At 35.8% G+C, this 23,053-nt stretch overlaps 1 protein-coding gene across 5 annotated transcripts in view; it reads right to left on the bottom strand.

Annotated features, from left to right (window-relative positions):
• Nucleotides 1-23,053, bottom strand: part of nompA (no mechanoreceptor potential A) — a 227,769-nt gene that overhangs the window by 7,647 nt on the left and 197,069 nt on the right. For all 5 annotated transcript variants that reach the window (XM_089100865.1, XM_089100866.1, XM_089100868.1 and 2 more), the window contains 4 exons: nt 19,853-19,992; nt 12,088-12,324; nt 9,957-10,260; nt 7,766-7,926 (listed from right to left, as the gene is read on the bottom strand). In XM_089100865.1, coding sequence (XP_088956991.1) covers nt 7,766-7,926; nt 9,957-10,260; nt 12,088-12,324; nt 19,853-19,992 — 842 coding nt within the window. The remainder of the gene's footprint in view (nt 1-7,765; nt 7,927-9,956; nt 10,261-12,087; nt 12,325-19,852; nt 19,993-23,053) is intronic.

Raw genomic sequence — 23,053 nt, 5'->3', positions numbered from 1 at the left:
AACTACTAACAACAAACAAAAACCATAAACCCATTATTTACATCTTTTTAAACCCTCTTTTATAAATCCAGTCACTGCTATAATCGTCTTCCAGGATGAAGATTTAAGGATCCCAGGAAGAAACACTTCCCCATCACCTAAATACTTCAATCTCAAATCTGAAAGCCCCTGGCACACCATCAAAAAATAGAGCAAATTTTCCTCCTCCATACAACATAAAGAGCAAGTATAACATAATCTCGGGCCCTGAGCATTTCTTTCAAATACTTTAATCTACTTTTTAAGGGCAAACCATTCGCTCGAACCTGGAACCACGGACGCAAGTTTTCCGGTGGCAAATTCCGCTTAAAATAATATTCTAGTCCAAAAGACTCTTTTATCTTAGAATACCGGCGCAAGGTTTCAGATTTTCGGATCTATTCATGCCAGAGTTGGATCTCATGATCCTCCTTTTTAGCTTCCGATAAATTTCCTCTGGATTGCCTGTTGGACCAAGGCCTTCATTCCAAGCGTATGAAAGTCCGGCTTTATCAAGGAGGGCTTTAACATGGAACGGCCACGATCTTTTTCTACCTTGCTGCAATAATTCAAAATATGCGGCTTTCATAAGCCTCTCATCTGGTAGTTGGATAATTTTCAGCCAAAATTTTACTACTTGTAGTATCCTTTCCTTGTGCCTCGAAAACAAACCTAGATCTCCCTTTAGAGCCTGTGTATGAGTTGTAGCATGTACCTTAACCAATCTTTTATAATATTGTAGTTGAACCATTTCTAATTGGGGGATCACCTCATCCCCAAAGCTCCGCACCATAATGAATAGTAGGGCGAATTTTTGATTGGACCAAATACTTATGCATTTTAATATTTTTAATCTTATATAAAGCCGAATTTCTTAAAACTACCGAAGAAACTAGTTGCCCTCTTTCCACTATTTCTTCGAAGTGATCCTTCAAATTTTCTTTTATGCTTATTGCAAACCCCACATACTTGAAAGTTGTACTTTTTTCCAACTCAATATCCTCAAATAAAGATTTATCATTATTTTTATTTGTCCCAAAAACTACAATTTCAGTCTTTTGGATATCTAATCTCATTTTCTTGTTTTCCAAATAAACATTTAATATGTTCAACAATATTTGCAAATCTTCGGCACTTCTAGCTATCAGCGCCGCATCATCCGCAAATAACAACAGAGACAAAGCTAAATTTCCTAAACTCACTGTTGGCGCCCATTTTTCCTCAAAAAACTCAACAATATCATTAATATATAAACAACATTAACCTCGGCGACAAGGTGCTACTCTGTTTAATTCCTACCACGCAACTAAATAAATCCGAATACCCTTTCCCTGCTACCTTAACCATTCCTCTTGTTAGCCTATACATATCACACACTGGTCGAACGAAAACACGGGGCAGTCCTATCCTCAACAATTCTACGCACAACAAAATCCTATCAACACTATCGAATGCTCTCTCAAAATCTACGAAAGCTACCAATAAGTTAATCTTACCTCTACTATACTTTTCTATCTACGCCTTAAGTACAATTACCCTGTCAACTGTGCTATATCCTTCCCTGAATCCACCTTGTTCCTCACGAATTATTCAATTCTTCTTTAACCAATTAGCTAGCCTATTATCAATCAATTTCTCTAGAATCTTACTTAAACATGGTACCAGAGCTATAGGCCTATAGTTGCAATGCAACCTCGGATCCCCTTTTTTAAATAACGGCAATATTAAAGACGTCTTCCATCCTGAAATCCAAATTCCTGATGAAAGCACACTATTAAACAGCAGAATAAAAATTGGCATAAATAAACTTGAAAACTTTTTAGATAAACGAGTTGGAATTCCATCAATTCCAGGAACTGTTCCTCCATCCAATTTCCTTAACACATGTGCAACCTCCTCAATATATACCACTTCTGTTAACAAATAATCTTCCTCCCTCATAGGGTAATTATATTCCTCCCAAATATTCCCAAATTCTTCATCACACCACTTACTAAGATCTCCTTCTTCTTTACTTGCGAAATGTTCTGGCCAGCCATTTGGATCCGGGATTCCATCTGGCGCTTTTCCTTGTCTTTGGTTTACCCTTCTCCAAAAATCCCTCATATTACTCTCCAAATAAAAAAGGCTCATTTGCTCGATTTGACGTGTATTTTACATTTATTTACTTTTCTTTACCTCTTTTCTTTACTTTTATTAATCTCTTATGGCATCTCCTAACCTCGCGAAACCTAACCAATAGTGTTGCTTTCTCAACCTCATTTCTAGCTTGCTTTACCCGATTTAGGGCCTCAGCTAACAAATTTTTACTAATTAAACAATCAAGGTCATAAAAACTTTCACTAACTGGTTTTAATGAGCTCAATACTGGCGCTGATAGCTCTAGTAATAAACTATTAAAATTAGCTTCCAATTCATCACTAGTCTCCGACAAACCTGCTCTTTACTATATATAACGCTTAATGCATTCTGTTCACTGTCACTCCACTCTCTCTTTCGCTGTCTACTTGGTGAAGTACACCTAAACTGCAAAGAACTCTATTCAATAGCTCTACACTCAAGGCCTAAGCTTAACTGAATCGGTAGGTGGTCAGACAACTGAATATTCAAAACTCCAACATTCAGTGATTCCACATTCAAACGAAGGTCAACCAAAACATAATCAATAATACTAGGCCTCAGACCCGAAATGCAAGTATAATCACACCTTGACTTATCCACCCCAAACCTCCCATTTCAAATCCCAACTCCAACCTCCTAACAAAGTTCCAGGAGTTTTCTACCCCAAACATTAACTTTTCGTTTATCATCCATGGTCTTTCTTGGTATTCTATACATTTGAGTAAAAACATCATAAACGGCCGGTATATCAACAGGCAGCTCAACCAAATCAGCTTTATAAGCATTAAAGTCTCCTACCAGCAATATTTTATAGGACATAAATTTCCTACGAAAAACTGTAGCTTCTTTTCCTAATATAGACCATGTATCCTCTGCAGTATATGAGCTAAATTACAGTGGGAAATAAACTGCACAAACCAACAATTTTACCTCTAAGTGACATACCAATCTAATCCAAAAAAGGTTTTCTGATTCACTTTTCAGCTTATTAAAAGACAAAAAAGGATTATTCTTTAAAAGCACTAAGATACCACCGTAATGCCGGGAGTTCTTGACACAGAACGGGCAACACGTTCAGTTATGAAACCGCGAAAAGATGGCACTTCATCACCCCTGTGCCATGACTCTACTAACGCAAAAAAAAATCAAATTTTGTTATTTCAAGTTCCACTTCACTTTTTTATTCCTTGGTCCTTGAACATTCCAAGACAAGAACTTGACCACGTTTTCTCGCGTATGGCCTGCGTACTGCTAATTTGTGTTTATACTTTGATCAGCTGCAAGATTGAATGGTGTCTCTGGAGGAATTCTCTGTGATTCACTGAAATCCATCCTGTAGTAGTCTTTACGTGTGTCATATTTCGATCTTCCTATATTACCACGGTACGGACTACCGCCACTAGTATCACCTCTTCCCCGGCCACCACGAACATTTTTTGGAGGATTCCTCAGTAGATCTGCACTCTTGGTCGCTGGGGCATAGCTTGCGCATCCACAACTGTACCGGTATCGCTGTCTTCACTACCGGAATTTTCTTCCCCCGAACTTTCAAAGTACAGCTGATTTACTGCAGCAGATAACGAGGTTGGTGACGTTCTACTAGGAGCTTGGCCAACACTAGCATTTTTAGCCTCAGAAGCCTGGTTTACGATGCTTTCTAAAACTTTTCCAACTGCCAAATCGTACATAAACGTTCGCCCTTCAATGAACAGCTTGGTGCCTCTGAGTTTAGCATTTCTTCCTTCTGCTACAGCTCTATCAAGCAATGGCCTTAAATGCCTACGGGCTTCCCTTTGTGCGTAGGTATAATCGGGAGCAACTTTAACCCCAACATCCTCAAAGGTCCATTATTACGTAAAATATAATCGCGCAATTCTACCACATTAAACTTGATTACCACCGGTCCAGTAGCACCCAATCGGTAAACGTCCTTAATTGCATAACTTGATATATCAAGAGATCGAAAAACCTGTTTAAATAGTTCCATGACTTCCTCCTTTAACGTTTACCAGGCTGCTGTGATGGTATAAAATAATACAAAATAAGATTTGCCCTCCTGAATTCTGCTTCTAACAAATCCGCTCTGCGATTTGTTGCCGACAAACAATCAGTCATAGCACTCATCTCTCTTGTCATTTTCTCGTTATTTTCTAAGGCTTGAGATAATTGTACTCGTACCCGGCTAACTTCCTGCTGAGTTTCTAAAACGTCCGAAGACTATTTCGGTAGGAGGTCCAACTTATAACTTATCTCCTGGAGATGTTGGTTCATCGCTGCTGCTTCCATCGCATTTGCTTTATCAAACTCACTGCTATTCGAAAATCCTTGTGCACTCGTTCACTGCGTGTTTTGCATTTTTGCATAAAAAATCACTATGCAAATTGCAATACAAAACGCAAATCCAAAGAATAATCAAATATCAAAGTCCAAGGATAATCAAGTTCGTTCACCGGTTCTAATATTAATTACAATTATGTTTACTCTAGAAAAGTCAATTGCGCAAAAAAAATTTCACCTGTAATTTAATCCGTCTAGTTGAAGAAACCAGTTCTTTATTGTTCAGAGACTATAAAAATCCGTTTTCAAGCTAGGTGTTCACTGAATGAATGCTAGTGAAATACTGTGAAATAATATATATATATATATATATATATATATATATATATTATATATATATATATATATATATATATATATATATATATATATATATATATATATATATATATATATATTTATTTTCAAACTCTGCCATTCAACATATTTTCAAATTCTATGGCCACTCTGACCATTTATTGAGCTTATGTCATATTGTATTGAAAGAAGTATTTGGAAATAAAAAAAAAGTCTTTTTAAAAGTAAGATTCTACATCATACTCCAGGCAATATACTACTACTACTAACAACAACTCACCGCAGCACCAAGCCGTCTGAGGGCCAACACAGCTACGCACGTTCCTCCTCCATCCCAATCTATTCAAAGCCTCCCTCTACACCCTCCCAGAAAGTTCCCATTTCATTTAAATCATTCCTTATGACATCCTCCCACCCCAGACGAGGACAACCTGCTTTCCGTTTATCCGAAGACGGTTGGTCGAGAAGGACAATCTTCGGCAATCTGCCATCCTTCATCCGCACAACGCGCCCTCAACCTTTCTTTTATTATAGCCCTAGAGAGCGGTATTAAGCCACACTTTTCGTATAGCCTACTGTTTGAAATACGGTCAGTCAGCCTGGTACCCAGAACAATCCGTAAGCAATTTCTCTGGAAAACATCTAGCAAATCTTCATCCGCTTTTCGGAGCGCCCATGCTTCAGAGCCATATTTTTGACCACCGTCATCACTGTAGCTTCTAATATTCTAATCTTGAATTTGCAGACTTATCTTCCTAGTCTTCAAACTTTTTTTAACTGTGAAAAAACACCCTGAGCCTTGGCTATTCTACTTTTAACATCTTCACTGCTCCCACCATCTTTACTAATAATAATACCAAGGTAATTGAAGCTGCCCACCTGATCAATCTTTTCATTACCCAACGTCACCTTTTCATCATCACTTATTACTAGCCTTAACGACAGATTCTTCCTAACATTAATTTTCAAACCTATTCCAGCACCCTAAACTCACAAACCCTCTAAAAGTTCATTCATTTTGCTCACACTTTCATCTAGGATGCTTAAATCATCAGCATAATCCAAGTCTAGGAGACTTTTTCCTCCCCATTTGATTCCGTGGTCTCCCATTGTCTTTTCTGTGCTTCTTAAGACAAAGTCCGTCAAAACAATACATATAAAGGGGGATAGAACAAAACCTTGCTTAAATCCTGATTTAATACAAAACCTACTGCTAACCTCATTTCCTACCTTAACCACAGCAGTGTTATTCTCGTACATCCCACTAATCACTTTAATGCATTTGTCTGGTATACCAGACAAGGCTAAGACCTTTGCTAAAGCTCTTCTATCAATAGAATCGAACGCTTGCTCATAATCTATAAAACTGAGGATCAAATGTATTTGACAACTAATGCACTTCTCAATGATTAATCTCAGAGTAAATATCCGGTTGACATATCTCTGCCTTTGCTAAAACCGCACTGTTCTTCTCTGAAAACTTTGTCTACAGCATATCTCAGTCTAAAAAGTATCATATTACTAAGTAATTTACTACCTACAAAGACCAGACTAATGCCTCGATAATTACCACACTCACTTTTATCACCTTTCTTATAAAGTGGCTTAATTAAGATTTTCCTAAAATCGCTAGTTACTTCGCCTTTGTAAAAAATCATATTCATGATCTTCAGTATCTTATTTCTAACCTCAGAGCCACCATATTTAAGAAACTCATTTACCACACTATCAGCACCTGGATTCTTATTATTTTTTAATTCTTTTAGTACTGTCGCTAAGTTTTCTTCACAAAACGAATCTTCCTTGGTAAATATAATGAATCATCAGGGAGATAGAAAAGTAAAAAATAAAAGTAGAAAGGCTATTGAAAAAATATGCACAAGTGGGGAAAGTAGTAACAGGAAATTTAGTTGGTGGCATTCATTGCACAAAAATCACAGGATTCTGTTACGGATTTACTTCGGTGATTATTCTTTGTCTACCCGTGAAAAGATCTAATGCCGCTTATGTTTATAGGTTCTCTGGAGCATTCGTACTTCGGTCCGGGTTTTTATAATGGGTGAGATAGGGAAAGATCATACTGCTAATTATATAAACTGTGATTTAGGGCTACTACCTTTCACATTCCAACTTCCATGCAGAGTCGTTCAAAAGGGAGAGAGGCAACCGGGGCAGCTGCCCAGGGCACTGTGACTGGGAGGGAGCACCACGGCTGGGGAGTTACTCACTTTGATCACATTTTTCACTCTGATTTGGATTTGTTGCTTATATTTTAACCGAGAGGAGAGCACTGTCATCAATTTTTCTCGGGCGCCACCAACCCTAGGTTTTTCCCGGGCGCCACCAACCCTAGGAGCAGGTCCGCTTCCATGCATATATTTCTATGCTCAGGATTAAATCATAAACTAATGAACTAGCCCTTACAATTTTTTGAATGTGTATTCTAAGGAACAACGAGTAAGACATGTACAGTTTCATTTTCCCTAATTTTAACACTCAACCACAGTGGCATCTCTTGTGGACCACTCTGGGGCCTGGGCCTCTTCTATGTAGCCTATTTTACGACTTAAGACATGTTACAAAGAAAGATTAAACTGCAAGTGGGAGCGGTTGGGCTACTTGGTAGATGGCAATGTGTGGTATACAGCGGTAATAAGGGGTAATTATTAGTTCTTTTTATAAACAAAACATAGCCCTACTCTCTAAAAATATCCCCAAACTTAATACAACGCATCGCACGTCACCATAGGAGTAACCAGGACTGGTCTATATGGTACTGATAAGAAGACCATTTATATCTTATGGAGCCCGTAAAGACGGTCTTATAGAGGGGAAATGTTGAGTTTTAAAGATTAAAATAGCGTTGAAAACTATTCAATATTTCAAAATATGCGAAATAGCTAAATAAAACTACGATAGACTCATATGTCTTCCGGACAATGAGTGGGGAACTAGTTCCCATACTTTAGTTAAACCTATGTTAGCCACATACCTGAAAAGGATTCCAGAGAAAAGAGCGGCTAGAAGAAGCAGAATTACAAGGATGATCATTGTTGCGATGATGCCGTTATATTCAGAAGACGTAAGACACACTTCTAACTGTTGAATCAGCGCAGCAGGTAGCAAAGGTATTTCGTCTCTATTTGTATAAACCTGGGAACAATATGCGACAGTTTAAAAGGTATCAAAAGAGTTTCAGTCACATGTAGTTATTACACAGACAATCTTGGTCTGCATTAGTGCCATCTATTCTTAGCAAGAATATAGATCATTCTAATGCTTTCGGTTAGGAATGAAATGCATGATTGGGGGCAAATCATCCGACGTTTCCTGTATTTTTCCCCCAGACCCCCGTTTTCCAAGACCCCGTCACACCATTGACCCCCGTTTTCCAAGACCCCGTCACACCATTGACCCCCGTTCCAAACTAAATAACCAGTGACACCAGGACTGGCGTCGTGTTCAACCGGCACTAGTGCTGAAAAAATATCTTCAACGCCATCTAGCATTCGACTACACTTTGCCTTTTTTTAGCGTAATGACAAGAATAATTATATTAATTTGTGTAGTGTGTAAAATCAAACAAGTGTCTGACAGATAAACGATTGCAAAGCTTAAAAAAACGTCAAGTATCGAAAAGCACTAGATGGCGTTGATGATTTTTGACCGGCACTAGTGCCAGTTTCGACTCTTATAAGTTACCCATACTCTTTGATTGTATCTTATATTGCACAGTTTAACTTTATAGGCTTTTGCGCATGACTTTTACAAATTTTTTTTGGCATTTAGCTTTTCCTGTCGCACTGAAGTATATGCCACATTAAAGCACCATAAAGGCACAACAGTATTGCGTGCAAGGACACTATGACAGGATAGTAGCAAAAAGAGCCTGAAGCATATGCCACTAAATAAAACTGGTAACATTAAAAATAGCGGATCAAGGGGTGACTCGGCCCAATAGTAACCGAAATTCTTAAAAACGGAATTTTTATAACTATAGATACATAAAAAGAATTAGTTTTTCATACTGATTCCAAACATATAAAGTTCATCAAGTTTAATATTGTCCATTAAAAGCTATGAAACTGAGAAAAGTTGCTTGATTTTTGAAAAAGGGTGGAAACACCTCAAAAAGTCAAGTGATCTTAACGAAAATCACTCCATCAGATTCAACATATCAGAGAACCCTACCATAGAGGTGTTAAGCTCCAATCTACAAAAATGTTGAATTTTGTATTTTTTTTTGCCAAAAGAAAGATCAAGGATGCGTGTTGATTTGTTTGTTTTTATTTCCCCAAAGGGGATCGTATCGAGCTAATGGTCCTAGAGAATCGGGAGAGAGCTCATTCAAACGGAAATAATTTTTTCCCTAAATATATCCGATCAAAATTTTAAGATAACCGTTTAATTCAGTATAGATGAAAGGTCCAATAACTATGCTTTTGGTGATGCCACGACCCTCCATAGTCCTTGGGGCTGTAAGTTACGCTATTTGTCTATATTGTTCACATATAGTATTCGTTATTGGGTATTTTTTACCAGCATCATCAAAATGGCATGAGATACAAAGAGCAACTACTCGTAAGACAGCAGCAAAAACGCACACAATTTCAAACTACAAAAAAATTTGGGAAATTAGATTAATATTAAAAAATTAATCAACAAATTTATATGTTGATTTTCAATTTAAATATGGATTTAAGTAAATATATTTTACTATAAATTTTTTAATGCAAAACCAACATTAATTCTTAACGTCTCTATTCACATATCATCCTCTTCTTCTTCTTGTAAAGCACTGTCAAAGTTCAAGTTTACAAACTGTCCTTTATCTAAAGCTAGATAAAGGACACACACACAGAGACGACACACATACAGAGGCGACACACACTCCTTTTTCGACACTTATAATGGGTTAAACTGAAATTAGTTTAGACAAAAAATAAAAAGAAAGAAAGAAAGAAAAGAAATCAGATAATATATTTTCCATAGAATAAAGAAGTAACTATATATAATCTAGACCACTGTATCTACCTCTTCTTCCATAACTCGTAACTATCCTTTAGCTAAAACTGCCGTCTTTGACGCTCGTACGATGTTATAGTTACAGAATAGTTAGCCAGGAAAAAAAGATAACAAAAGCCCAAACAATGTATTTTGTACAACAAAGAAATAGCACTAACCCTTAGCATCTCCATTACTATATCTTCTTCTTCTTCTTCCATAGCCCTATCGAGGTTCAAGCTCGTAAACTGTCCCTTTGCTAAAACAGCCTCTCTTCTTCGACGCCCGTATGAAGTTGCACTAGCTCTTCCCCCGTTTGAGGAGCAATAAACAGGCTGACATCCGCCACGGCATGATTTAACAGTAGCTTCAAAAACTAAAAAGTTCGACTCGGGAATTTTGAACGCATTGAATCTTGCTTCTAAACCATCGCCGGAACGGGCACGGTCTAATGACGGAAATATAACATCATCAACTGGACATCTGAAAAATCAAAACCTAAGGAAGGGAATTCACAAACAGGGGGTCACAGATAAATTTGAAGGCCGCCAGAAAATTTCACCAATTTTTGCAACTTAGATTTTTCTTTTCTTTTAAAGCGTCACTTGGCCGATGTCTAGAGAGGGAGGCTGCACTGGCGGGTACATCTTTGCTTCACCTGTGGCCACAAGCTCTTCAGAGGTCGTCGTCAGGCACCATTGTCGCCTTACGCGCCAACCGGTGTGGAAGGCACTACGCAAGTACAAAGTAAGTAAGCTTCTTTTAATGCTAATATTAATACTGATTGTTATCACCACAATAATCAATATGACAGGAAAGAAGTAAAGGATATCTAATATATAATAACTGAATATTTAATATATAGTGATGTTAATTGCTGAAATATAAAAAAATATTAATAAAATATGTTGTTTTCAGTAAAGCACAAATGATACAATATGATTCAAAACTAAAAGGTTAGGGGAGGGGACATAGGCAGTAGCCAAATTCATTTTTTAGTAAGTTTTGTTCGTTTTATGTTTGACTTGAGTATTCGATTTATTTTTACTATTTTTGGATTTCTCTATTCATCGATAAGAGTATCTGTTATCTTTATGTTTAATATCATTATTTGTTTTAATTTTTGTTCGTTTGGGGGTTTCATTTGATAGTAATTTCTATTTGATTTAAAGTCAAATTATTAAAGGACTTAATTTCTGCCCGTCTTAAGTTTAATATGGTTCTTTAACTTCCTTCGAAAAGCTTCTTTTTCGGAATTCTTATAATTAGTTTCTGTTCATTTTTGATTGCCTTAGCAGTTCCTGCAACATTGCAGTAACGTTTCAGGACAACTGGGATTCAAATAGCATCTTAAGTTCAACATTTTCTGAATATTTTAACTTAAAATCGTTCCCTAACTGTTCTTGAATTATTGAAAATATGCCGTTTTGGCAACCTGGATACACATAGTATCTTTTGATTTATTTAATATTCCACATATCATCCCCTCAAAGATTCACTTTAATATCCATAGCCATTCCTGAGATAAATTTAGATACGCCCAGGTGCACTCTTTAAAAGACTTTGATCCACCTGATGTATTTTGATTTAGTCCAACATTTCTTGATAATTTCAACTTGATAACCTTAGCCAATCTTAAGATGTCCCAGATAAGCTCTTTTGACAACCTGGATTCCCTATGCCTTTTGATAAGGAGGATGCACTTAAGCTCTTTTGATTCAGTTCAACGGTTCTAGTTGTAGCAGTACTATTTGCAGTCACAGTCGGAATCGCAGTAGTAGTCGCAGCATGCGTTAACGCAAGTAGTTGCAGTAGCAGTCAAAAGTAGTCAAATTCGTGAAAAATAAAATCTCTGGCATTACCAGGTGGTTCTCAATTCAGTAACAGCCTATTACTTGAGTAGCTATGATACTCATCCTTGTTTATTGCCAAAATCTTCAATCGGTTCCCTATTCTGTTTAGCGGTTCACCAAATTCGTTATTTTTCTCATTTAGTTGTAAAAACAGAATTAGAACTTTTTTTTAAAAAGAGTAATAATTCTTCTAAGGAAAGAATGTACCCCAAATTCAACAGAACTTAATGCAATTCGTTGTAATTTTAATAGCTTATTGAATAAGCGTAGTTATTGTGCTCTGTTGAACGCGGCTTGAACATCAAAATGAATTTTTAACAAGAAAAAAACAAACTTGCAAGCCCATAGAACCTTTGAAACCAACCAAAAGTATTGTTAGCTACTGTTACAGAATAAATTTAGGGTAATAAGTTTTACCCTTAGAACCATCACTTTTATAAAAAAAAAAAATACTAACCCAAATCGATCTATTAGTTGAACCGAACGTCCCGAATATGGGTCTTTTGCTATGACGTTAGTAGCAAAGATATCCGTTAGTAAATTGTAGCCCTGTTGAGTCTCTAAGCGGAAAGTAAGTGGATCCCCAACGGCAATTGTGGTCGTGGGTCTTCCCTGGTAGAGTACTGCCAGCCGGACACGGGAATCTAAAATATTCTGCGCTGGAAGATATTCAATTGGTACAGGACTTCCTGAGCTGGAAAAGAATTTTTAGATTCAATTTTGTTAGGTTTACATAATTAAAAATAATTTTTTTTTATTGTATTGGAAGATATTGAATAACACGAAAACTCATTTAAAAAGAAGAATTGAAATTAAATTGAAATTAAAAATATTGAGATTGCTTATACAATTTTGAAAAGTTGCAAAAAAAAAAAAAAAAAAAAAAAAAAAAAAGCGTTGGAAGGAATTCAATGGGCAGTGGACTTCCTTCACTAAAAAAAAAACATAAATTTTTCTAGATTTTGTTAATTTGCAAAATCATGGTTGCAGCGGTAGCCCCAACCTACTAAGGAACCGTGGATGTATGGTGCATACTCTCTTATAGAAAATGAATTTGCTGGCTATTGACTCTGGTTGTACAATGGTGAAAAACTCACCTCAGGTTCCTATTGTATAATATCCCGTGACTGTTCTCATAATAGTGATTGGCTGGGAGTTACGGACTCTTACCGATTTTATATTGTAAAACCATTTTTATAATATTGTTGTATTATGATAAAATTACAATTATATTAATTTATGATATTATTATATAATATTTTGTGAGGAAAGGAGAAAAATTATTTTGCCCCTCTCCCTTAACACAAAATACGAATTTTGTTACTATCTTCCATAGTAACCAAAAGAGAAAAACTGGCAAGAGAGAAAAAATTTACCATTTCTAGCTCATTCAGGAATGGTAACTATTATCTAAATTAGCCATAATAGTAAAATGTTATTTTAAAAACAAATTTAAGAGAATTTCGAAAAACAGCCTTATCAAACAGTTCGTGGTAAAAAACTATAAGGAGTGACTCGGCCCAATAGGAACCAAAACTCTAAAAAACAGAATTTGACACAAATACATGTATCAAGAGAATCGGCTTTTATGCTGATTCTAAATACATAACAATCATTAAGTTTAATTCATCCTAAGTTTGACTTTTTGTCACAATTCTTTAAGAACGACTCCTGAAATACAAGGGCCGATTAATTAAAGCAGTAAGAACCTTTTTTAAAAGTGGTAAAAATTTAACGTGAAGAGCGGGATATTGAGGAGGGGCCAAACCTTTTCATATACTGAATAATTTTTGTTCGTTTCAAATTTTAATGCAGCTCCTTACTTTCAGTTGAAAAAAATTGTTTTATAACTTACAAGGATGCATACCCATTCATAGAGTTTCACATAAAATAACTTTGTTCCCGTTTTGGCTTCCTGTATGTGCATATTAACAAAAAGAAAAGATTTAAGAAAAAAGAACTAAAAAGAATACGGATTAATTATTTTAGATTTTGTAAAGTTTTGTTGTTTCTTTAACCTTGGACTAAAAACGGGGTTCTTATTAACAAATTTCTTGCTCCTGATATTACTGTAAAACTGGAAGTACTACACAGAAAACTTTCAAATACCGCTTATATCCGTTTTTCTCCGCACCATCACCTTATCAGGTTTTTTCAGTCGTAAGTTATTTTTCCTTAATTTGTCTGTTTGTTTTTATCTCTTTGGTTACTCCACATCTTTTAGTATTGTAAAGAGTGAGTAAAAATCAAATAATGATAGCAATAATGACAGCTTGCGTTCATATTTCTCTATGTTACTGCTTATTAGATTCTGTAAGCTGTAAGTTTTTTTTTCTCTTCTTCTTTTCCCCCTCCTTTAATATAATTTCTCTTTTGTTTTAGTTTCTTTTATATTTTATGTGGTACTCCGTAACTGGTTTCCTTTGGTTTCTATATTGATTTGCGCTGTATTTTTATGTGTTTTTCTTTGTGTTACTCCACGTATTATACCTTTGTATAGTGTGGGTCAAAAATAAATAATAATAATAATAATAATATACAAATGAAGGATCATGTTACTGATAGGAAGGGAATTCATCGTTTCTTGATACAAGTTTTTCAGTAGCCAATTATAAGAAAGTAGTTATCAAGATTTTAAAACGGTCCATTCACTAGATTTGTCTGAGAGAGTTGATTAACTGGGTTCATCTTTCTTATTGAATTTTCTCAGACAAATCTAGTGAATGAACCGAAAGTTATTATTTTGTTCTGTATAGATATGTAAGTTATAATTCTAATACTTTAGTATTTCTGCTGACGACAATTGCTGTATATGATATGATTTATTAACACTAAAAGCCCTACTGGGCCATGATTAACACACATTACACTTCAAAAATAATAAACTAAACAAAAATAAACATAAATCTAAAGAAAATGATATCTATATTCCATGCCCAACCCAATAAACCTTCCCAAATTCCTTATCCCCAGAACATTTCTATCTCTTAATATATTACCCACCCATTCCTCCCTTTTAAGCCACAGTGGAAAAATTTCATCTATTAAACCTCTTAACTCTTACATAAACATAGAAAATGAATTAAATCATCATTTTCGTCCCTAAAAATCGAACTAAAATAGGGACCAGCCTTCGACCTAATCTTCCCCAAATATTTTCTCCTGTCTCCAAATACTACAAAATTTCCCCTTACCGATATTACCCACTTTAACTTATGCGGTCAAAATATCCAGACTTTTGTATCTCATTGTCTAATAAATGGACTTATCCCCATTTGAACTTTTATTTGTTCGTCGCAGAAATGCAGTGTGGTCTAGGAAAAAAAAAAAACTAATTTAAGGTAATGTAGTAAAATAAGGGGAAAAGTAAAAAAAAAAAAAAAAACAGACTAAAGTGACCTTTTGTTTTGCTGAGACAATGATAAGACTGTATCTCTCACTGATAATAGCAGACGATAATAATAATAACATTATTAATAATATTATTGATAATAATAATAAGAATTTTTTTTTAATGGGGAATTTTTGAATCTATAAAAACTCGAAGTAATTTGCATAGAAAAAGCATTTCTTAGCAATTTTGACTAGTAAGACAAACTAGATATTTCCTATATTGCTAATAGTCTTTCTCGGCAAAAAAAAGTGGATCTAATAAAAATGCAGGTTTAAAAGCAGGTGTAAGCGGGATAATGAAAAAGGAAGAAAAACAAAGTAAGTTTAAAAGACAAAATCTCAAAACCCCTTCTCTTCTCTAGAAGTAAAACTGACTAATCCGCGAGCCAAACTATAGTTACACTTGTGGATAAAATACAAATTACGCACGATTTTAGCGTCAATTATATATAAATAATTATCGACTTATTTATGTTGATTCAGCTAAAAATTAGATTAAAATTTGTAATTAATTAAGTATAGCATCGATTATAGAATTCTTTGTTAATTTGTTCCATTGAGCAATATTCAGCTTTAAAGCATAATTCATTATTATTGACCAATCAAAGCAGATTAAGGCATAATTTTTTTTTAACAGAAAAATATAGGAAGTTTGGAACAGTCATTTCGTAGCCATATAATGAATCTATTATAGGACGAAAAGAAATAGTATTAGTAAGCAATATTTGGGAACAAATCAGTGATTATATCAGTGTTTGATCGCTGTTTATACTGATTTTATATACAGGATATACTGTTAGGGTTCTCAAACCAAGTTCTCGCCTCTCCAATGTTCCGCTTCTGTAGCACAAGCAGGGTTGCCAGTTCAACAAAACTACTATAACTAGCCAGTATAGCACAACCGTACTACCACCACACAAATGTAATTACACCCGTCAAAAAAATTGGCCACGTGGTTCGCGTCGCACCACCTGCCGCCTGTTTTCACCGGAGTTTCTCTTTTGGTTATCATATAAGCCAGAATAATTTTTATTTGTTATTTCTGTATAGCTAGTCGAACACTGACTTCCGATATGGCAAAAAAGGGCCACTGATATGGGAAGCAACTACAATCAAAATTATCTCTGGATGTTCACTATGAACGGTCCGTAATTTCCCAGTAGGGTAATAAGGCGTCCAGACTATCCGTTTTCTGGGAAAATAGGACAGAAAACTGGAAGCAAGAAAAGTAGTCAAGATATGTAGTTTTTTGAAACAAATCTGTACAAGTTTATCAGTTATCCGTATCAAGCCTGTTTTTTCTGAGTCAAAATCTGAAAAAAAAAAATCAAGCATCAGTTAGACAATTAACCTTTGTTCCCTTTAAGAGCTACTACATTTGAAAACTACTTTTATTTATCACTTATTGTCTCCTTTTTGGCACTTTTTCAGGAAAAGCAGTCCACACTACTATTTTCTGTCCCATTTTGCCTAAATGGGACTAAACGGGAGCAACGCGCTAAAGGCGTCACCCTAAAAGTTCAGTAAGAGAATTTTATTTACAGACCTTTACAGTAATAAAATATTATTTAAGCTCACGCTTCCACTTCCTCGCACTCCTGACTAGCTCTGTTGGAATATCCCAAGTCTCTGGATTCGGTAATTCCCTCCTGACGTGCATAATATCGGATATTGTTTCTGGCAGTAGTCTGTTCCGGAGGAGGTCCGAACTAGCTTTAACAGCTAAAACTGACGTTCGGCCAAAGCGCTGCTATGAGGCAACGACATAATACCCTTTATGAATATAGGTAGGTGAGCAAAAGCACAGTCCCCAGCACCATCCTTGAGGACGGACAGTGAATTCCAAAACTGACACTTTCCCTTCCCCTAGCTCTTTCTTCAAGAATGGTAGTCGCCTCCACTCTCTGTTTAGGGCTTCAACTTCCAGTGAACCATTGAAACAGTCCTTGAATATGCGGAAAAGAGGGATTATAGAAGGAACTGATCCGGATAAAGCAGTTTCTGGAGATAACCAGTCTAGCATTCGAAGCAAGGTCTTCACTGTTTACTCTTCGCTTTATTTCAGAGCACAGCTTGATATAAAACGCAAGGCAATTTTTCTTTGTCGCAGCTAGCTGTCGGTCTTGAAGTTTCCATCTTTCAATCTGATGAATTGCAAAGAGCTCAAATTCGGCTCCAAAATGCATATCCGTCTCCATAGCTGTGAAGTTTCTTGGGTTTGAAAAATCTATTTCGAAGACTGAACGAATGGCCAAAAGCTCGTCTTTTATATAATTCCTTGCCAGTTCGGAGAGAGTATTACCCACGCTTTTCAAAAGTTTGTGAACTTTCACTTCTGTGCTCTTGAACTCAAGATTTTACAATAGGAAGAGCGTAATTCAGAAAAAGATAATAAAGCTTGACTTCGAGGATCGATCAAAGCTGTATAAAGCTTCACTGCCGTTTGATCCCGACCTTCATTCGCAGGTAAGGCGAAAAACAACGTCAGAGCAGTCCACTGTTCCACCAGCCTCTGAGAGACGGCCTCAAACGCTAACCAGCGAGTTGCAGATGTGTACAGGAGTGCATGCTCGGCTACTTCACAGAACTTTTGGAATTCCTTATACTCACGGAGTCGTTTGGCACTATTCGATACGTACGTGTATATATCATTGCTGAATCTGACGATCTCTGTAGTTAACTGCTCACAAGCACTAGCAGAGCATAGTGCGAAACTGTGACAAATGCATCCGAAAATAGCCAGCCAGGGAATATCTTTCTTTATGAGGGCTGCAAGGCCGTTGTTCTTCCTAAGCATCACATTTGCATTATCAGATGCAAATCCTATGTAGTTTTTCATTGTCATCTTCTTCTCACTTAAAGTCTTATAGATCAAGTTTTTAAGGCCCATTGCTGTTGTATCCCCAACTTCTGGAATGGCCAAAAAGTCTTCCTTGATTCCGCATGTAGTGTTGTCATAGCAGCGAACGATGATGACTAAGTATTTTGTCCAAAACTTATCAGTGCTTTCATCAACCATCAGCGAAAAGAGCAATTTTTCCAATCTTGAGCTCAGCTGGCTGATGGCGTAAGGGGCAATTACGTTTTTGATTAGTCCAGTGGTTTTAGTTCTTCCATATGCAAGAAGCTTTACTACTGATGAATCAGGGATAAATTTTTTCAGCAATTCGGGCAAGCTTTCCATAATACTCATCTCCTTGGATTTTGATGCTACCCAGGCTGACATTGCCAACTCTAAAGCTGTCACCTGTTGGCTAATTAGTTCTCTTTCCTTTGCTGCTCCCGATAAAGTAAACTCATTGGTTTGGTCATCAGCAATACGCACTTGGTTCTTCATACTAACAACTTTGGATATGTGACTTTCCCTCAGTGTATGTCTACGTAAATGGGATAGGCCACCAGTAATGATCTTTTCGCAAAACCTACACCAAGATTTTGTCCTATCCCTTGGATATCTTTGCAGCCAGACCTGCAAGTCTTTATCTTCTATCCATTTTGCACTGAATTTCTGTATTTTCACTGGCTTTGGTGGTTTATTTCTGCTGATTTGTCGTTTTCTCACATTTAATAGTTCATTCTCTTCACCTTCAATGTCATTTGCAGTTTCTTCACAGTCACTGGCAGTAGTTTCAGATTTATTGGCTTCGTCTCCAGAGTTATTAGCTAGATAGAGAATCTATATAAGAGCAGCGATTCTAACCGGTTTTCCATATATCAAACCAGTGGCGTAACTAAGAGTGCTTTTGACTGTTAGATGAAATGGTAGCACCCCTTTAGCAACAGATTTGACTACAATTTGGCTCAATTTGGCTACAATTTGGCATCAGAAATGAACAATACCCAATATCAATCATTTACACATCATATAACTTATAAAGTAAAACGCTTTGGAATCGACGAAAATTGCGAGGAAGAAAAAGAAATCTCACAATCACAATTCTAATTCAGAATAATTTACTATAATCGCGGATATTATTCTCTATCCGTTTACAAATGAAAACTTAGAGAAAAAAAAAATGTGAATAAAGTGAAAAAATTTTTCATGGATAAAGCGAACTATTTCGAACCAAGTTTTGACTTTGATATTTTTTTTCGGGTGTTCGGTATTTTTTCGTTGACATTTTGGTGATTTGATTTAATATTTGAAAAGTCCATTTACGCAGTCTTCAATGAAAATTTAGTAGTCAAACCGAACTTCTGTGCTTTATTTTGAACATCAGATTCTTTCAGGGAATTTTAGATCATCTAAATTGTTTAAATGAAAGTGAAATCTCAAGTTCTTGGGTATGATTTTTCTTATTTTTTACACTAAAAATATTTTCATCAAATACCTAGATTTCAAAAATAAATTTTGTTTAGAAGGGGCATAAAATACCAATGGGTGGGTATGAGATTTATATTTGTTTATTTTTTATGATATTTTTTTATTTATTACCTAGTCTTGTCTATCCCTGACTATATCTTCTATTATAAAGGAGATCTTGTCACTCTTCTTGTCAGTGTCCAATATTCGTTGAGATTTATGAAAACAACCGTCAAATCACGCAGAATAAGTTGCAAAAGCTGCAGAATAATTAATTCAATACACCGCGAAACATGTATGAATCAACGTTCCACTTTTCGTGCAACCCCCTAGTATCCGTTTTATTTATAATTATGTTATTATCTCTTACGAAAAGAAACAACAAATTTTTTCCGTTACCTATACAGTCAGTTCTGTGTGTATTATCATCTTTTTCTTCTATGAATCACCAGCTAGAATGATACTCTGCAGAATATTTATTATAAGAAATAAACGAGTCGAATTTTCAGCAACAGAAAAGACCTACCTTGACCCAATATATCCAGAGGTCACGACAGCTTCACCAGGCCCAGCAAGCATACAAGTTAAATTATATCTTTTGTCCTTAGATGTCTGCACAAGTTCACTAAACTGCACAACGACTATGTTGGTTAATATGTCTGAGTACTAAAAGAGAAAAAAAAAAAAAAGTCAGAAATAATTGCTTCTCATCAAACATTAAGTATTTTTCAGAAAAGAAGGAAACAAGTTTCTACAAAAAATACATGAAAAAATAGGAAATGAGTAGAAAAAAAAGTAAAGAATACGGAATTGGACTTTACAATCCCTACCAGCGGTGCTAATCTCCATTTCATGGCCCTTCAGCCGGGAAGTTCAATGAGGGGTTGGGGGTCAGCAGTCTCGTGCTTTGCAAACCTCTCCTATTTACCTTCCCCAAATTTTTCCAGATACCGATTTAGAGCTGGGTCGACTTAAGTTGTAAGTGCGTCTGTTTAACAGCAATGTAATCTCCATATTGACTAGGGGTTCAAACCCCATAACCCCCCCCCCCCCACCTGGATACACCCTTGATATATATATATATATATATATATATATATATATATATATATATATATATATATATATATATATATATATATATATATATATATATATATATATATATATATATATATATATATATATAAAAATCAATCGTATCCTTTTGGCAAAGTGGGTATTTTATTGTTGGTTCAATCCAAAGAAAGTGAAAACAAGAAATAAATAAAATAACCGTAACTAACACATTTATTTATGGTTTTGTAAATTGCTTCATGATTTTGATGGGTTACACTAGATGGTGTTGGTTGTTCATTTCTTGGAGAGAGACATGATTTACCTCTCTTATTAGTTTACTACACTCTTTCGCCAAAACCTTATCAGAAAAGCAATCGGAGCTTAAAAGACGTAATTGTCCCAAACAAATTTTACATAATTATAACAAATTAGGATTATATTTTTAAAATCATAATTAGGTACTTGTATGATATACCCCATGCAGCTAAAGAAGTGAAGTTAGGTTAATCCTAATAAAATATACCTAAGTATGATAAAAATATAATGCTTTAGAAACCAATTTGTACTATATATTTGCACATTAGGGCGGGGGGGGGGTAAAGTACAGCTGGTCTACATGCAAAATGACTTCACACTGTCCAAATACTTTAATCCCCACCCCCCCCGCTAATTTGCAAATATATAGCCCAAATTATATATTTCCCATCTATTCTGTCACTTCTCTTTGTCTTTTCTCACGCTAAGGTGAAAGAAACTAGTGAAAGAAACCGGTTTACAGTGCTGTTAATGCATGAACAACTTGTGGCTGAAGGGGATATATCGTACAAGTGCCCATAATTATTACACTATTGTGTTAGAAAGCACTAAAGCAATGGATCGAATTCTTATTTACGAAATTCAGGCGGTTAACACGACCTGAGCGTAGTAAGAAGCATTGGCCACCTTTTCTACAGAGAATCAATGCCATTACATGATTTTGATATTAAAAAAAAAAAAAAAAAATGCCGAATGTGGCAATAGACTTTGGAGATGTGGCCGACCGATGCAGTTCATTAGAGCCATTTTCGAAAAGGTTCGTGAAAATAGGAAAAAAAATTGTTTGAACCTGAATAGGACGTGGAATAAATCTTTATTATAAAATCTGCATCTCCCGGTAAAAACTCCAGCAAAAATATTGCAGTAAAAATAGAAAAACTTTGTTTGAACCCGAATGGGAAGTGGAATAAATTTTCACTATAAATTTATAGCTCCCAGTAAAACTATAGCAAAAATCTCTCAGTACAAAATACGAAAAAAAGTGCTTGAAGCCGAACAGGACGTGGATAAAATTTTCATTGTAAATTTAAGATTCCCGGTAAAAACTCCAGTAAAAATCTCTGGTAAGAATAGGAAAAATTGCTTGAGCCCAAATAGGACGTGGAATAAATCTTCATAAAATTTACAGCTCCCGGTAAAAACTCCAGTAAAAATCTATCGGTAAAAATACGAAAAAAGTGCTTGAACCTAAAAAGGACGTGGAATAAATTTTCATTGTAAATTTACAATTCCCGGTAAAAACTCCAGTAAAAATCTCTCGGTAAGAATAGGAAAAATTTCTTGAGCCCAAATAGGACGTGGAATAAATCTTCATAAAATTTACAGCTCCCGGTAAAAACTCCAAGAAAAATCTATCGGTAAAAGTACGAAAAAAGTGCTTGAACCCGAATAGGATGTATACTAAATCTTCAATGTAAAATCTACGTCCCCCGGTAAAAACTCCAGTAAAAATATCACAGCAAAAATAGGAAAAAATTGCTTGAACCTGAATAGGATGTGGATTAAATCTTCATTATAAAATTTACAACTCTTTGTGCAAGTTTACCACAGACATCTCACCCCTTTTTTGATTTTCCTGCAATTCACTCGTTTTGGTAATTCATCGCCCCTCCCCCTCCCTTCGTAAATTTTTGGTCCCGTACCTTAACAATATAGCTAGTAAAGTGCTGTCTTTGTAATGGTTTTGTAGTTGAAACAATTATTCGTAACCTACCCCCACACGAGGAATAGCAGATCAAGTGAGAATTCCCCATTAAGGTCTGAAATCCCAACTTAGAATTTTACCTCACGTTTACCTTTTCAACAGAAAAACTTCACCCAAATTCACCAAAATACGTTAAAAACGTTAAAGACGCACTTATTGTACCATTGTCCGTTTTCCGAAAAACAGTACAAATACTCAAACTCGGTGTTATTAAAGCTATTATGCCAGCTGTTATTTTGCCATAGAATGGCAAGAATATTTTACCTCTTACCATGTATTTTGTATTTCCCCCAAATTTTTCTCCCAATATTAATATACAATCAGCCCATTGCCTGGAACCATTCATACATAAACTTGTAGAGTAGCTGTAATCTTTAATATAAAATTGAGACTAGTGCTGTCGCTCATTTCACTGTGCTGTTTCGATCAGCAAGATTACAGGGAGTCAACACGTTGTCTTCGTACTAACTGTCATTCTATTCACACTTTGAGGTGGCTAGTTGATGATTTCAGATGAGTTTTCTGTATCTTCCACGTCCATCACGTCATTACATGTGCACTCACCTTGCACACTAGGCCATATCGAGGAGGGTGGGGGCGGGTACCAATTCGAACACCCCTCCCTCCGAAATGTTTGTCCAACTCCAA

Source organism: Artemia sp. Qi Xiang Cuo, chromosome 15, assembly GCF_049724085.1.
Source record: "Artemia sp. Qi Xiang Cuo chromosome 15, ASM4972408v1, whole genome shotgun sequence".
In the NCBI taxonomy this organism is placed as follows: Eukaryota; Metazoa; Arthropoda; class Branchiopoda; order Anostraca; family Artemiidae; genus Artemia; species Artemia sp. Qi Xiang Cuo.
This window is presented reverse-complemented; position numbering and strand designations above follow the sequence as displayed.